This window comes from Colius striatus, chromosome Z, assembly GCF_028858725.1.
Source record: "Colius striatus isolate bColStr4 chromosome Z, bColStr4.1.hap1, whole genome shotgun sequence".
NCBI lineage: Eukaryota > Metazoa > Chordata > Aves > Coliiformes > Coliidae > Colius > Colius striatus.
In genome coordinates, this window is record NC_084790.1 from 78,284,927 (window position 1) to 78,299,830 (window position 14,904).

General features: G+C 43.2%; 1 protein-coding gene across 47 annotated transcripts in view; it reads right to left on the reverse strand.

Moving 5' to 3' along the window:
- CELF4 (CUGBP Elav-like family member 4) overlaps nt 1-14,904 on the reverse strand; it is a 688,894-nt gene that overhangs the window by 39,933 nt on the left and 634,057 nt on the right. For all 47 annotated transcript variants that reach the window (XM_062019331.1, XM_062019311.1, XM_062019290.1 and 44 more), the window contains one exon: nt 5,008-5,155. In XM_062019331.1, the coding sequence (XP_061875315.1) occupies nt 5,008-5,155 (148 nt within the window). The remainder of the gene's footprint in view (nt 1-5,007; nt 5,156-14,904) is intronic.

Sequence of the window (14,904 nt, forward strand, 5' to 3'; positions counted from 1 at the left end):
TTAGAAAGTACTTTAAGTAAAGCTTGCAAAACTTTCTTCAACAGAATGAAGCTTTTGCTCAGTGATCGTGTTCTCTAGGGTAAATCCATGGCTAACGTCAAGCAATAGAAAACTGAAGAGTTATCATCCTTCCTCCTCAACTTTCTCCCTGGAGTATTACTTGTTTAAATTGCTAAATAAGGAAATGTTTCTTTTTTTAGATATCATTTAGTACCAGAAGCAAATTCTCAGTCTCACCTTTCTACAGCAGTTTCTCTCAGTTTCTTTTTGGAGATGTCACCTTTGTGGTGTACCGATTTCCAGGACTATGCTGTCTGCACTCTCTCATGAATACACATTTCATGTACAAACTCATTCTGAACTTTCACAGTACTAGGGTTCCTTAAAAGATTTATCAAGTTGATTTGTAGCCTAAAGGCAGATGGTGATACTTTTTTTTTTTTTTTAAATAGTATAATTGTTTGTCCCAAACTTGACTTTGTAGATTTTACCAGGGACCCCTCACCCAACAGGGGCAAAATTTGTTCTAGATTTGTTTCTTTCATGGAATCATATTCCTCCTCTTCTTCCCAGATGAAAAAACTGTGGGTAACTGTAATGCTGCTATGTATTTCTGAAGAACAATTTCGTCTTTATATTTCAGGTGGTATCCTGTCACCTAAAGGCAGGGAATTCTTAAGTTTCTGAGAGGAGAATTAAATCCCTCTGCCACTTCATTGTCAGCTCCTATGTGTTCTCCTAAAATGACTGCTCAGTCAGTTTGTGCTTCTTGCAACATCATCAGGATGTTTGCAGGGACCAAAAATGAGTTTTCAGTAAGTATGAAATCGTATTTTTCTCTTGTTAGCCATGAGTGGGAAGTTGAACTATCTTATCTTCAACAATTTCTTTTTGCATCACAGTATACCACTGATTGAAAACATCTTTTTTGCAGTAACCTCTTTTTAAACCAGTTGCAGAAATTTTCTTCACCATGGCAGCATTCCATGAAAGGTTAGTCCAACAACTGCTTAAATTTATGTTGGTGCTTTAAGAAAGCCAATAGAGATACATGACAGATTTTAATATGTTCTGATTTGGGTAGCCCCAAAAGCAGGCAATATTCTCAGCTCTTTTCTTATACTCTGAGCAGACAAGCTGCTGCTTCCTCTTTGCTTATTTAAATGGTGTTGGCCTTTAAAAATGTCCTCTGTGGAGGTACATAGAGCCAGCAGTGGCAACTGAAGTCCAAAGGCAATGCTCTCAGCATATGCCATCAGCTAGCAAATCACAAAGGCTAGTTAAAATTTCAGTTGCTTTTAGAATCTCTCCTGTATTTGCGTAGACAGTGTAAGTATTTTTTTTTCTAAAATTTCAGCAAGGGATTCGTGCTTGCTATTCTGTGCATGCCCAAGGAAGTTTAGTCATATTTATTGCAATTCTTTAATTTTCTTTTTATATAGAACACCCCTAGAGATGTCAGATCTGTATTTGGAGAAAAATTGGCATAATGCCACAGCAGAGAACAAATGGTGATGGTGCATGCCAGTTGTGGATTTCATCCCTGGTTTGAGATCTCTTGCTGCATCTACAGCAGGTGCAGATTTACAGTATGGAGGGAGGAAGAAGAGAAGGAAACAAGTCTAAATAATTTTTCATTTCTAGCCCCTCTGTGCAGACCCACTTTTCACCCAGATTATGCCTAAGATGAGAGAAATAGAAAACTTGAACCAAACTTTCAGAGATGTTAATTTAATTGCCTTAATTATAGACTGTTGTGTGAGATAAACCTGACTCTTGATGAGGAACCGTCAAAACATAATTTTTTTTATGGTCTGGTTTATCTATTGGGACTGCCAGCTGCAGTCCATTGACTGGAGGCAAGCCAGGTGACTAGTCTTGTTTCTAGTCTGTTAGATTTGCCTGGATCCAAAACTCTTTAAGTTCCTAGGTCCCATGGGAAGTTGTGACTTTGAACAAATTTATAGCCATGTCCCAAGGAATCTACTGTCCTAGAGACAGGAAGAACAGAAAAACAGCTGGATTAGGAGGCCTGAAGATACCAGCACAGAGGCACTGTGCTCAGCCAGTACCTCCAAAGCCTCTAGGACTTCTGAGTTACCAGTGTCCTTTTTGTAGCACGAGTTTTCTTTTCCTTAGGAAAGATCAAAACACTAGTTTTATTAATCTTTTTTTTCTTTTTTTTCCCCCAATGTTCCAAACACTTTCTGTTTTTCAGAGAACTTTGAAATATTTCATTTTCATTCCAAGTCAGAACAAAGATATACTTCAATAACTGGAAATCCTGCTATGAAGCAGAATGATCATTTTCCATTTGGCTTTCTGAATGTTAACAAAAGCCAGCAGGAGAATTCACGTTAGGCTTCAGATATCTCCTGTCTACTCAGAAATTGCTGCTAGTGTTGTAGGCTTGCTTGCTCAGACGTTATGTGAAACATTTTCTATGCATCTTATCACAAGCTTTGTGAGTGGTGTAGTAATACAAGCAGTCATTTCAAAGTCTAAACATTTCACTCAAGGAATAATTGTCAATGGACATTTCCACAACCCATTACAGAGGTGTTTCATGAGGGAAGCTACCCATTCATGGTAAATCTGTAATAATGTCAAAGTGCATAGGCTCCATGATTGAAAATATGTCATAAAGAGAGTGCAAAATCTGCCACCATGAAAGAGATCAAGGGATCATCTAAAGCAGCATCTTATTTTCAATAATGACCAGTCATGGGTGGTCCTGAAAGCATGTAAAAAACATGAGCTTTCCTCTCCTGTATTCTGACAATAGGAGTTTAACAGTCCCAGAAAGGCACGGAGCACACCAGAAGAGAAGCAGAGCTTACACCGAGGAAGGGCTTGGATAGTTTCCATGTTCTGGATATCACGGTAAGCACAGAATTTGGTTGTTGCACTGGTATTTACACACCTCTATCATATAACTTGCTCATTCTCAAGGCTTATTTATATGTAAAAGAGCTTGTATTCTTTTGTGGTGGGGCCATCAAAACCCACTGCCTGGATTCAGCTTTCCAAGCCCTGAGAGCATTTGAATTCCAGGCAGCCTTTGTTTGACGTTCTCTCTGCTTCCACTAACACAAAACAAATCTAGCTAATGCAAATATGATAATCTTTCCAGCAGCGGGTTTAAAGGGTGCACATATAATTAAGCCACTTTTCTATTTGGATTTGCAGTAGCTCCATCGACTTGTTGTTTATACATTTATCGTTGTGTAAACATATATTTCAAAATGTGTGGCATAAGATTTTTGAGTCAAGTACTTTTCCTTGGGTTTCCCTAAGTTCACGTGGAATGAGGTCTGTCTTTCTTTCTCTCCCTTCCACCCCCCCCCCACTGTAATACAAGCAAACAAAAAGATAAGTACCTGATCCAGTAGCTGCTGTCATTGTTCTCAGCTACAGATTGTGAAGAGATGCCAAGCTATGTGTGAATAGCAAGGTTTTCCTTCACAGCAGAACTCAGTTCATTAGGAAAGGCCACCAGGCTTGCCCTGTTGCTTATCTCCCTTTTATTCTGTGTTTCTCAGCCATGAAACCTCTTTTCTGGTGTCTTTGTCAGACTGTCCTCTCCTGCACCAGGGCTGGTAAAGACCTCTTCATGTTCAGAAATGAAGCTACTCCCTCTCTGTCCTTTTGTTCTGGAATCCCATATTCTACTCTGCCCAGTGCTGCCTGCACCACAGCTCACTAGGGCATAGCTCACTCCTCCCATGTCACCCCAAATCTTTGCCAAGCTGCTTCTCTCCAGGCCAGCTTGATGCTTCAAGCTTTGCGCAATGACTTTGGTATACCATGTCTTTCTGAACACAATCCTATCCCCAGTGCTTCTCATAGGAATAACCTTTTATCACACCTTGTCCCTTAGAAATGACCTCTGAAGGTGTATCTTTGAATCCTGTGCTCCCCTACCAGACAATTTGCAAAGCTCTATAAATTCTCACTTCTTTCCTGTCACTGTTTGGCCTCACTTACCCTGCTGTCTTATCTTCCTGCTGTTAGGCCACATATCACTCCATGACTACCAGGCCTGCTGGTTCCTTGACCTGTTCTTGCCCAGATGATTTTCTTGTGCTTCAGTACCCAAGAAAGCCAGTCCTGTTTCCATCTTAGCTTAATTTGGTGCTCACTGAATCATATACTACAGCTCCGAGCATGGGCTTCTTGCAATCCCTCACAGCCTAGCTAGATCCCAGCATCCCTTCACTATTTATCTCTGCTCCAGCAGCCAGAAACACTCTCACCAAACACTTGTATTCCAGATAGCACCAGAGATCTTCCCTGAATACCTCCTGTCTTATTTCACAGTAGGTGAAAGGCTTATGTGTCCCAAAGACATAGCTCATATTGTTAACGATATTGCACCTCACCAAAACCATGTGTTTTTTTGTCTTTGGACCATCATGGCTATGACTGCACCACCACTGACCCCTTGGACATCTATATTTACCACCATCAAGCCAGTGTTGGTCACTGAGGGATGTCTTGCCTTATCTGGAGGGTGCTCAGAGCTAAAGGAAAGTTGTGTAAGGGATTCGGTTGAGAGGGTAAGTTCATGGCTGACACCTCTTTTCAGTGCTTTCCCTGCCAGAACCCTTCCTCTTCCCCAACAAGCTCATTGCATCCCAGATTTGGTGGGTTGCAACCCTCTAGCTCTCATCACCCACCGGCAAATGCCACTTGGCATGGGCCACAGCTAACCCAACAGCCCAGTGCTGGCCATCCCTTTGGCTTGGCCCTTATAAGTGTTTCACCATACAGAAAGCTGACCTGCAGCCCTGGAAGAGGTGGTAAACAGCCATTCTCTGTCCCTTTCCTCCTCTCCCAGTTCACAAAAGGACATGGTTGGCTCTTTGCTTCAAGTGACCTTCACCAACAAGGCCAGCGAGCACTCCCTGGAAGAGAACCTGTCAGCTAACATGTGTTTCCAGGTCTCTTCTGGGATGCAGTGGGATTTTCCTGCTCTTTGCCCTCTCCAGCCCCTCAGCCCCTTACCTGAGGTTGGTGTCATGGGCGCGGCTGCCAGGCCATTCATGTTGAGAGCTGCCATCTGCTGCATCTGGGCTGCGGCGAAGGCTGCCATGGGGTTCAGGTAGCCACCCTGTGCCACCGATGCCATGATTGCAGCCTGCTGCTGCATCAGCTGAAACAAAGAGAGAGAGTAGGAAAAAAATATCATGCAGTCACTGGCAGGGCAGCCTGTGGCACTGGTTGAGGTTGGGAGGCAAGGATGTGAGGCAATGCTCTGGTTTGAGACGTTGGCTCACCACACCTGCGGGAACCGTCAGCCTTAGCCTTCCCTCTTGCTATAGGGGCTGGATACAAAGTGGAGTTTTGCATCTTTATGCATCCCATATCCACAATGTGTTTGTCAATTTGGAGGTCTCTCATGAGTTGGATCTAACTCTCTGACTCCCTGGTACTTCTGTGATGAGAAAGACAGAAAAAAGGCTTGATACGATCTTGAGCAGAGAAGTTTCATGGTTTACATTGCTTGTGTCAAAGCTCTAGGGAAACAGTGGTGGCTGCTGATGGGAGACCAGTGTATGTGGAGTGTTGAGGAGAGGGGATTCCTTCTTCAGAGCAACAAGCTTAGCTAGTTCTCTGGGGATAACCTGATTTGTTTCTATCTGTCAGTGACAAGAAATATTTTTTTTATGTTGCTACAAGCGAGACCTCCAGTGGGCACTGAGAAAAACCATGGCCAAACCTCCTATCCAGATTATAGCACCTATTTCCAGCACAACCAAGCAAAGACTCCCAGAAGAGCTGTGCAATAGAAGGGAGCTCCACTGCTTTAGCAAAAATAATACTGTGTAGTGGCAAAATCTCTTCCCTGTGGTTTTGGTCTAGGATGACTTCCTTAACTATTTTCTTCTAGAAAGTGATAAAAATTCTGCCTCTTTTAGGACATCTACAAAAGTCAGAAATGAGGAATCAAGGCTATATTTTCAGGCATTTGGGAGTAAAAAAATTGTAGCATAAGCGCAATGAATGGTTGAGCATACTGGAAATTCTTCTTGTATTAAACCGAGACTTTTCTACCTTTACTTAGCACTCTGAACCTTGCACACACTTGGTACAGTTCATGCGTACAGTATGGCTGTGCTAACCTTGTAAAATGCTCCTGATGCTAAGGAGAAGAGAATTTGAATGAAGCTGCTTCTTGTGTCCTTCTCTGGAGGTGTACAAAGAGCCAAACAAGATAAGTCTGAGCCTGTATCCAACCCTCAGTAGTGACCAGTGGTGGATACTTTAAGTGCGGTGGAAAGAGAATGAGCAGAGAGTGAAACTTCACTCTGTTCATTCCCCAGCCTCTGATAATGTGTGCCTTGGTGATAATGGTGGAGAAGAAATCTGTTTTTCTGCAATCATTGTAGAAGTGACTTGAGTCTTTGCTTTCTCCAGAATCACAGTAGCTCTGTTTGCAGCTCTCTGTGATTTCACTCTGTCTCCCATCAGGAAGCCACCCTCTGATAGTGTTGTTTAAGTACATGGGACATGCTTTTCAGCATTAAACAGACTTCTAAAGTCATGACAAAGTACAGACAAACCCCTACTCTTCACTTTTACATTGACATACCGACTAAATTAGCTGGTCATACACATACCCACTAAACCAAATTCTTGAAATCAGTGTGCTCATTCAAATGCTGAAACTTTCCTTGTCACCATTAGTAAAGAGACCAAAGTGAAGATGCTTTGCCACTGACCTGCTCTATAACCACGCAAGTTGTGTAAAATTGCCTTGGTTTCTCCAGCAAAAACAAAAGGTGACACAGGATACCTCCCCACATAGGAGTGCCTTCAGATCTACAGATGAAAAGTGCTGTACTAGATCTGAGAACTATTATTTTTTGAAGCCTAATGCAGGTTGGTGGTGAGGTGGTGGCTTTCCATTTGATTGTTAATTACCCTTTTGTATTATACCCTGCATAAGATACTTTCACATTTTAATTAGTGATATCCTGTTCTTTGTAATTACTGATGGAGTGATTAGACAATCTCTTCTATTATAGCACAATGCTGATTCCCCTTTAAGCAGTACATTTGTTTCTAGGCATCGAGTTTATTCTCCAGAGGAGGCACTGAGAAGGTGATTTTAGTAAGTATGCCAATGAAATGAATGAGAAAGGGGGAATCCATCTGTCTTTAACACTGGATTGTCTCCAAAGGTGAGTGAGCTGACCTGTATTTCACTTTCTGTGCTAAATATTTTCACCTAGGAATGGCTGAGGATGTAACTGGGTGGTTGCAGAAGCAATGGCCAAGATCTTTGCCTATAAGATCTGTTTAGTGCTGTTCATTGAAGAAGCATCTGAGATGAATGCAGTTGCAGGGGCTGGGGACAGTCCCAGTCTGGCTTTTGTTGACTTTTCTCCAAAGCAGACCAGAGCTGCATGAATAAACCTGTCTCAAAACGTGGAGTGACAATGGCTGGTTGTGTGTGGTCAGTCTGTCTGGCGGATAACAGCATTTTACTTGTACTAGAGCTCACCTAGGGCACGCAGGGGACTATGTTTTTGGCATTTCCCATTGTCAGATTCAGTAAACTAAACAGAGATGGGATTTCTTCTGAGCTGGTCACCTGTTACAGTGTTTGTGATAACAGGCAGAGTCTAGGCCAAGATTAATCTCTCCCTTCTGTACCTGAATGCCTCTGGGCAGATGAATTGCAGCTTTGTATCTCCCTGTTGGCTGCATATGGAGACCCAGGTGATCAGTTCAGTTGCACATACCAACACAGTCAGATGAAATAATTCTCACTCCTTTCCTGGCCCTCACATATTTTTAGACCTTGGCTCTCAACCTTTTTTTTAAAAAAAGTGTTAATCCTCTTTTGTGTGTGTTTCACCTGTGCTGCAAGACAAACAGGGCTCTACCTAAAAGACACTGTGTGCCAATGGCAGTGCAAACTATTGTATTGCTCCAAAGGCAACTTTTGCACTCAGCAGAGCTCATTGTGACACTGGTGACACTGGTGACAGCATTTCTGGCTTAGGCAACCTTCCTTCTATGTATGGATATCTCTAAGCTGTTCTCTGTTAACCCCTCAATGGCAGCTGATCCTCCTGGTTTGCATGTCAGATAACCTGTGTGTGTGGCTTCTTGTATATTCAGAGGGCTTGTAAATTTGCACTAGAAGATGCACATTTGTAGAATGGCTATGTGCATGCTGTTTATTGCAGTGTACTGTCATTCATACATTTCTGTCATAGACTAGAAAAAAATAAGGTATTTTTGTCCCTCCTTATGAGAAGAACTAGATTATCCTAATTCACCAATTAGTGCTGAAGGTGCAGAGTCTGTAGCTTGGAGACTGGTGGGTTTCAGTGAAACAGTCAATCAAAACTGGCCATTCTCCCCCAGAGATTGAATTAGGATCATGAGGGGCAAAGAAAGAGGTTAAATTTGGCTTAGGGTTACAAAGCTAAGGCAGTAAAAATAAAGCCCTGACCTGTGATTCGTGCATCTAGCTTCAGTTGCTTCTGCTACACCAGGCATGCTGCAGGAAGCAGACATCCCATTTCTGCTATGGTCAGTGCTCTGGGGATACCCTAAATGCCCTGGAGACCTGGAAACACCCCTAGCATGGTGAAATGACTTGAAGCCCTGTACCTCATGACCTGAAGGATGTACGCCTTGTTGCAGCCTTGAAAGCCAGTCTTTGAGGTAAACTGGGGTCTCCTTCAGAGCTGGAAGGAGTATAACTTCCCATATCCAAACTCAGTCACATACGCCAGCTAACTGGCTTTGCTTCCTTGGCTAGAGAGAGGATCTCAACCACAACCCAACTGTTTCTGGACATCTTGACCCTTGACAACACTCCTGCCACACTCCTGTCACAGCCCAGCTGAGTGCAACAGCATTGTGGGAGTGAAAGGATGGGAACTCAGTCACCCTGAAAGAAGCTGACAGCATAGACCTACCTCCTTTCCCCCAGGTAGCTTTACCAAACGAGAGTAAGCCCTCTAAGAGTCACCAGTCACCCTTAGAAAACCTCTGGAACACTCCCAATAAAAGTCACCTCACTCCTTCCCCAGCTCCCCCTGAAGACAAATGTCCCAGCTACTCTCCTTCCCCTTTGAAAGGGGCCCAGTGTATGGTCCCAGTTAATAAAGCTGTAGAAAGTGAGACAGTGACCCCATCGGAGGCAAATCAATAGTAGCAGGGCCCTTGGGTATTGTGTACTTTAAAATATGCCATTTGAAATGCAGATTTTCCCTGCCTGGGTTAGGGCTACAGAGCACTAATCAGAAAGGCAGCAGCCTTATTATCTCAGACTGATCCAAGGGGACAGAGAGGAGCTTTTGCCTTCCTCAGCTGAAAGGACGTATTTCCTTTTGTTTCTCTTACTTCCTGAGTATTCCTTACTTCTTTGCCTCAGCATTTAGAACTTTTCTCATCCAATTTTAGAGATTTATCCTCTATTTACTCCGACTTAGCCTTTACTTTAGCTCAAATATTTATCTTCTGAGGAGAACAGGAGATGGTCTCAAATTAGTTCATGCCCATGTACAGTACCTCAGGAACTAAGAGCCTGCAGTCCTCATTCCAGTGCTTGAGAAGTGAAGCACTGGTAAGGCCATTGAAAGCACAGGGAGGAGTGGTGGCTGGTTAACAGAGAAGGGAGGACTTCTCTCACATAACTTTTTGCTACCTCAAGTTCAGGTGGCTAAACTTCAGCCAGGTCTGTCTTTAATGGAGACATAGACACCTCTCCTCAGGCTTAACCATCCTAACTTAGCTGGAGAGATGGAAGATAAAACCAGAAAAGGTGAAGTTTTGGCACCAAAGGTTGGTGCACCACTTCCTGGTCCAAGTCTTTCCACTTTGTACCAGGTCAGATATATGGCCAGTACTGCGGAACACCATCTCAGGAACACCACCAGCAGAGGATGAAGTGTACAACCCAAATACAGTACTTTCTACCAGTTTTTCTCCCAGAAGAAGGTCCCTGTGTGATCACTGTGTCATCCCAGTGGCATGGGGTGAGGTGGGGTTCAGAATGGGGCAGATGCCTCGGTCTGTTAGACAGCAGGATCATGCAACTGCACTCAAGGAAAGAAAACACTGTCCTTTTCTTACAGGAGGAGCATGCATAGGGAGATGAAGGAACATTCACAAGGCTAAAAACTCCTACTAGAAATATGGCAAGGATGCTATAGGCTGCCTTCTGCAGCCTCCAAGAGAAACACATGTAAAACTGAAGAAGGGGAAGAGGAGAGAGAGGATTATTTCTGATGTGGTCTTTTTGAAATAGCCTGATCATTGCCCTTGGAGAAGGCTGATTCAGAACAATCTGATGACCTTCTAATTTTTTTCAGCATTATTTTCTATCCTTGTCCCTGACCCACATGTTGTTTTGTTTGACTTTTCGTCTTCTTCATTCAGTAATAATCATAAAAGTAATAACAGCATCCCACGCTTCCCACCTCTAACAATCTATACAAACACTTAGCTAATTAATCCTCATGATATTCCTGTGATAGAAAGAGGTAAGAAAAATGATCAGCCAAGCAGTAAGAGAACTCATATTTGGTAAAATCATAGAAATGAAAATGCACGTCTGTTTTACTTAAGTGGCCACTGGGAACCAAAGCTGTCTCTTAAGCCTTCAAACAAAAGTACAAAAGATATTCTGTAAAAAAATCAGATGGCCCTTCAGCCATTTTTTTCAGTGTATTCTGGAAACAGAAATTTCTGCTTCGAAAATAAAACATCAATCTAAAAAAGATTCTTGTAAAACTAAACACACATGCAACACTTGTTCTCATGGATCATTTCTTTCTCAGGCCTGATACACAATAGCTCTGATTTCTAACTTCCTGAGAATAGTGAAGAAACCTAAAAAATACACACACACAAAAGTATTTAAAGCCCAAATTTGAGTGTTCATTATTTCTGAATTACCAGAGAGCTGACAATCAGAAATACAGGATTAGCCCTGCTACAAAATATTATGGCTTCAAGATAGCTTCCTTCCTCTTCTGGAATGGATCAGAACAAACGATTTGCATAGCAGGTAGTATTTACCAAATACACTGCCCCATTTTAGTAATTTAAGTGTAATAACTACTATATGCAAACAATAGTCTATATTCAGTACTTTTTCCCTGATTTCATAGGGATAGCTGAATTTTTTTAAAGTGTCTTTCCAAAATAATGTCACAGCATGAATTCAATAAATACTGGGAGAAGTAGTTCTTCCCTTCAGCACTACCTCAGGTCACTTAGCAAAAATTTCCTGTCATTTTCACAGGAGACGGTTAACGGAGGCAGAGGTTGGCACCTAGGTTTTTATGGTCAGCATGGTGGTCACTGCTGCCCTAACTTCCCAAGGTGATCGCTTATGCTGATGACTGAGAGCTTTGCTGCTCTGGACGTCCCCAGATTTGTTGCTGTTATTGTTTGCATTTCAGGTGCTGCAGACATTGGTGCTTTTTCAGAGTGAGAGGAGCTGGGATTTACTGATGGAAAAGGACTTGGTCCAGGACAGAGAGCAGATGTTACCATTGCTTATGTTCCCTCTGTCCCCTTCTGTCTGTTTTTACTCACTAACTCTATGCCTGCTGCAGGATGTAATCAGTCCCATGGCTGAAATTTGGTCAGGAGACCGTGGCTAACATTCCCACTCTGTTTATTATGCAAACTTGATTTACGACTTTGATCTTATTTTTAATAATTTAGAAATTAAATAATTTATACAGTATCTGTCACTTTCCAAGGTTCCTTCCTTTGTTCTTGCTTTGCTCTTCTGCATTTGCCCATCTTCCCAACCCTTTACAATTTGTGCACATTTCCTTTTCTGCATGGTGGGGCAGCAGGGGCAGGAGACAGCTGATAACTACTTGACACTTTCTTCACAGAAAGAAGACCTAAAGGAACTTTTTCTCACTGTTGTTTATTTGGGCCAGGGCTATACTATTACCATTCTTAATCTGGTTTGATTTTTATTGCTTTGGTTTCATTTTGGAGTTGGCCACTGTGTTGCTTACAAGGGTCTAAGAAGGTGTGCTGTGCTGGTCTGCACTGGACTGCGTGTCTCTAGGTTCATTCTTGACTGGTAGCAAGTCAAAGGTATCACCACCTAGCATCAGTCTGCTTCTCTCCAGGCTGAGTTTGGATTTATACCTCGAGCTGGCCTTAGCTGAGCTTTAGGGAGCCATGAAACCTGACTTGCCTTGAGCTGCATACAAAAAAGGTAAGGTGAGTCCTATGTGACTTTCTGTGTCACTGAAACAGCACACAGAGCTAGTGCCAAGCTTTATCTGGTCTGTTTGCAGGTGGTACATGAGAAGAGGAGGCAAAAACCACACACAGACGAGAGCCCCCTTTGTTTCCTGATTTTTTTACCTCTGGATCAGAGGCCATATGGCTGTTGAACCCAGGGACTAGTTGCTGAGCTGATGTGAAGCTGTCACTGCTATCAAGGTTAAAGCTGCTTAAGCTGAGGTTGAGTGTCTTGGCAGCGAGCAATAGTAGGGAGTGAATTGTGACATTTGCTGAGCTGTAAAGGAGGAAACTTACAGAGGAGCCAGGGCCCAAAGCAGTTGTGGTGGCAACACAGCTATCAGTTAAGCACTGATGGACTGAGACCTTTACCGGTTCTCCTCAGGGGTGCTGCTGGGTTTGCAAATCCATGGCTACCCACTAATCTCTCAAACACCTGCACTACATAGTTTTCTGCTGCACTGGCCACCTTGATGCATGGAGACCTTTAGTAGGAGCTAATCCAGGACTCATGAGGTGCATGACGCCTCTCTGGGGAAACTCAGCAAGAAACTACTGTCTAGGTGACTTGGTAACCTCCTCTATGGAAACAGACCTGTAGAAACTATTGATTAAGCAGCTCTCATGGGATTGCCTGGGAACTCTGATATGTAGACATCTATCAAGCTTGGATTGCAGTGCTATAGCTGGGAGGACAGTTTACAGGTGAGGTCAGAGAGCTTAGTGTCTCATGCTAGTCCTGGCCTTATTACTAAGCACTGAAGCAGTTCTTAAACTTGTGTTACTGTCATAACCCTGTGTGAAAACCCATGGAGAGATAGCACAAGTAAGAGTCATGTCCCTGAGGGAGCAGCGAAAAGAAATAAATCTAATCATCAGCTTTATTTGTACATGGAGAAATGAGACCAGTGAGTCAAATGATTCACCCAAGGTTCACCCAAGTTGCTGGTGGCAGTGGCATCAGCTGTCATCACTGTCCTGCTCTTGCATTTTCACTGTTTCACCTTCCCTCCTCTTGACTTCCCTCCTCTTAGCTCTTCAACTTCAATTCGGGATGAATAAAACTGCCCCCCCCTTCCCTCTTCTTTTATCAAGCTCTCCATCTCCTGCTGGCATTCACTAGATGACAATCACCTAGATATCTAAGAGCCAGCAGTCCGAGGTGGATTAGTCGGAACTGAGGGAATGCCACAGAGCCTGGTGCTCCCTTCCTTCCCTTTTGTGTGAGACTGTGAGATGAAGCAGATAGGGAGAGACACAGATAGAGAAGCTGATTGAGAGACAGCATCTGAGCATGCTCAGGGTGTACAGGCGCCACATGGGAATGTGATCCCATCATTTAGACAGCTCTGAAGTCCCCAGGGTAATTGGTGTCACCAACTTGTCATATGCAATGGGTCAAGATCTAAAACTTATTCCTTTCCCCTTATTAGCATATTCACCAGGAAAACAAAAAACAAACAAACAAACAGATGCATCCAATTCTGCTTTCACAGGAGTAAATAGGAAAAATGGCCATTGGTTTCAATTCAAGAAGCAGACCCAGGATTGTTTTCACTCTCCTTTCAGTGATAAATCCTCACTCAAACACTTGTCCTCAAAATCTCCTGTATTATCTGGTGAGAAATATGTGGAGAGGAACTTTTGTTGTGTAAAGCTGCAAAATGCATCCTGTTTTATATCAGTATAAACCTATACTGGCAATTAGAATAATTACTCTAGATTAAAGATACTGTGAGAAGAGCATCAGACCAGTGGTGTCTTTACCATCTCTTCAGCTGCCAGATTAATGCCTGTAGTGTAACACTGGAGCCATATCTCCTGCCTGACAGCCTCTGCAGATGTTTGTCCTGGGCTACTCATGGGTTGTCTTCTGTTAATTGCTCTGGTACTTGGGGGCACAGATAACACATCCCTCTTCCAGGTTGCTGGCCACTGACCTGGACACAGATGTGATTTACTGTCTCTTTTCCTCTTCCTGCAGCCTTCCCTGGCTGGGACAGTTAAACACACTAAGGCTGGGGTGGGGATAGCTCTTCTGTCACATGTGCACAGGAGCAGGGGACAAAGGAAGAGGCTAAGATTGTCTTCAGCTGTAGACAAAAATGAAGAGGGCAAAATAGATGGAAAAATAAAATATGTTAAGTGGAGAGAGAATAAAAAGATCCTGAGTAGCACCAGGAGGTACAGCTGGGAGAGGAGACTTCTGTGGAGCTCTACAGCTCAGCCTACACAGTAGGCTGGGTAGGCTGGGTTGTACCATGTGTTCAGTGAGGCACAGGACACTCAGTGTGGGAGAAAAATTTCAGTGCCCTCAAATTAAAAAAAGAGCATCTTGATGGGATAAGAGATCGATTGTGTCACAGGAAAGAAACAGGCAGGGTAAAAAGCAGAGCCTTGTGGTCAGTCTGGTAGAGGTAGTACAGGTACACTGGAGTGTAATTCCTGAGCTGGCCATGTACACCAAAGACAAGGCCTCATTCAGGAAGATGTGGCTTGGGAAAATGGGATTTATGGTACTGCCCTCCTGTACATAATCTAGCACAGAGTACAAAAGGGCCAAATTTTACCACCGAATGGATGAAACGCCTGGATGAACTGTCACTGATAGCAAATCTGCTTCACAGAAGGCAGTCAAAGTCCTCTGACAGCACTGTG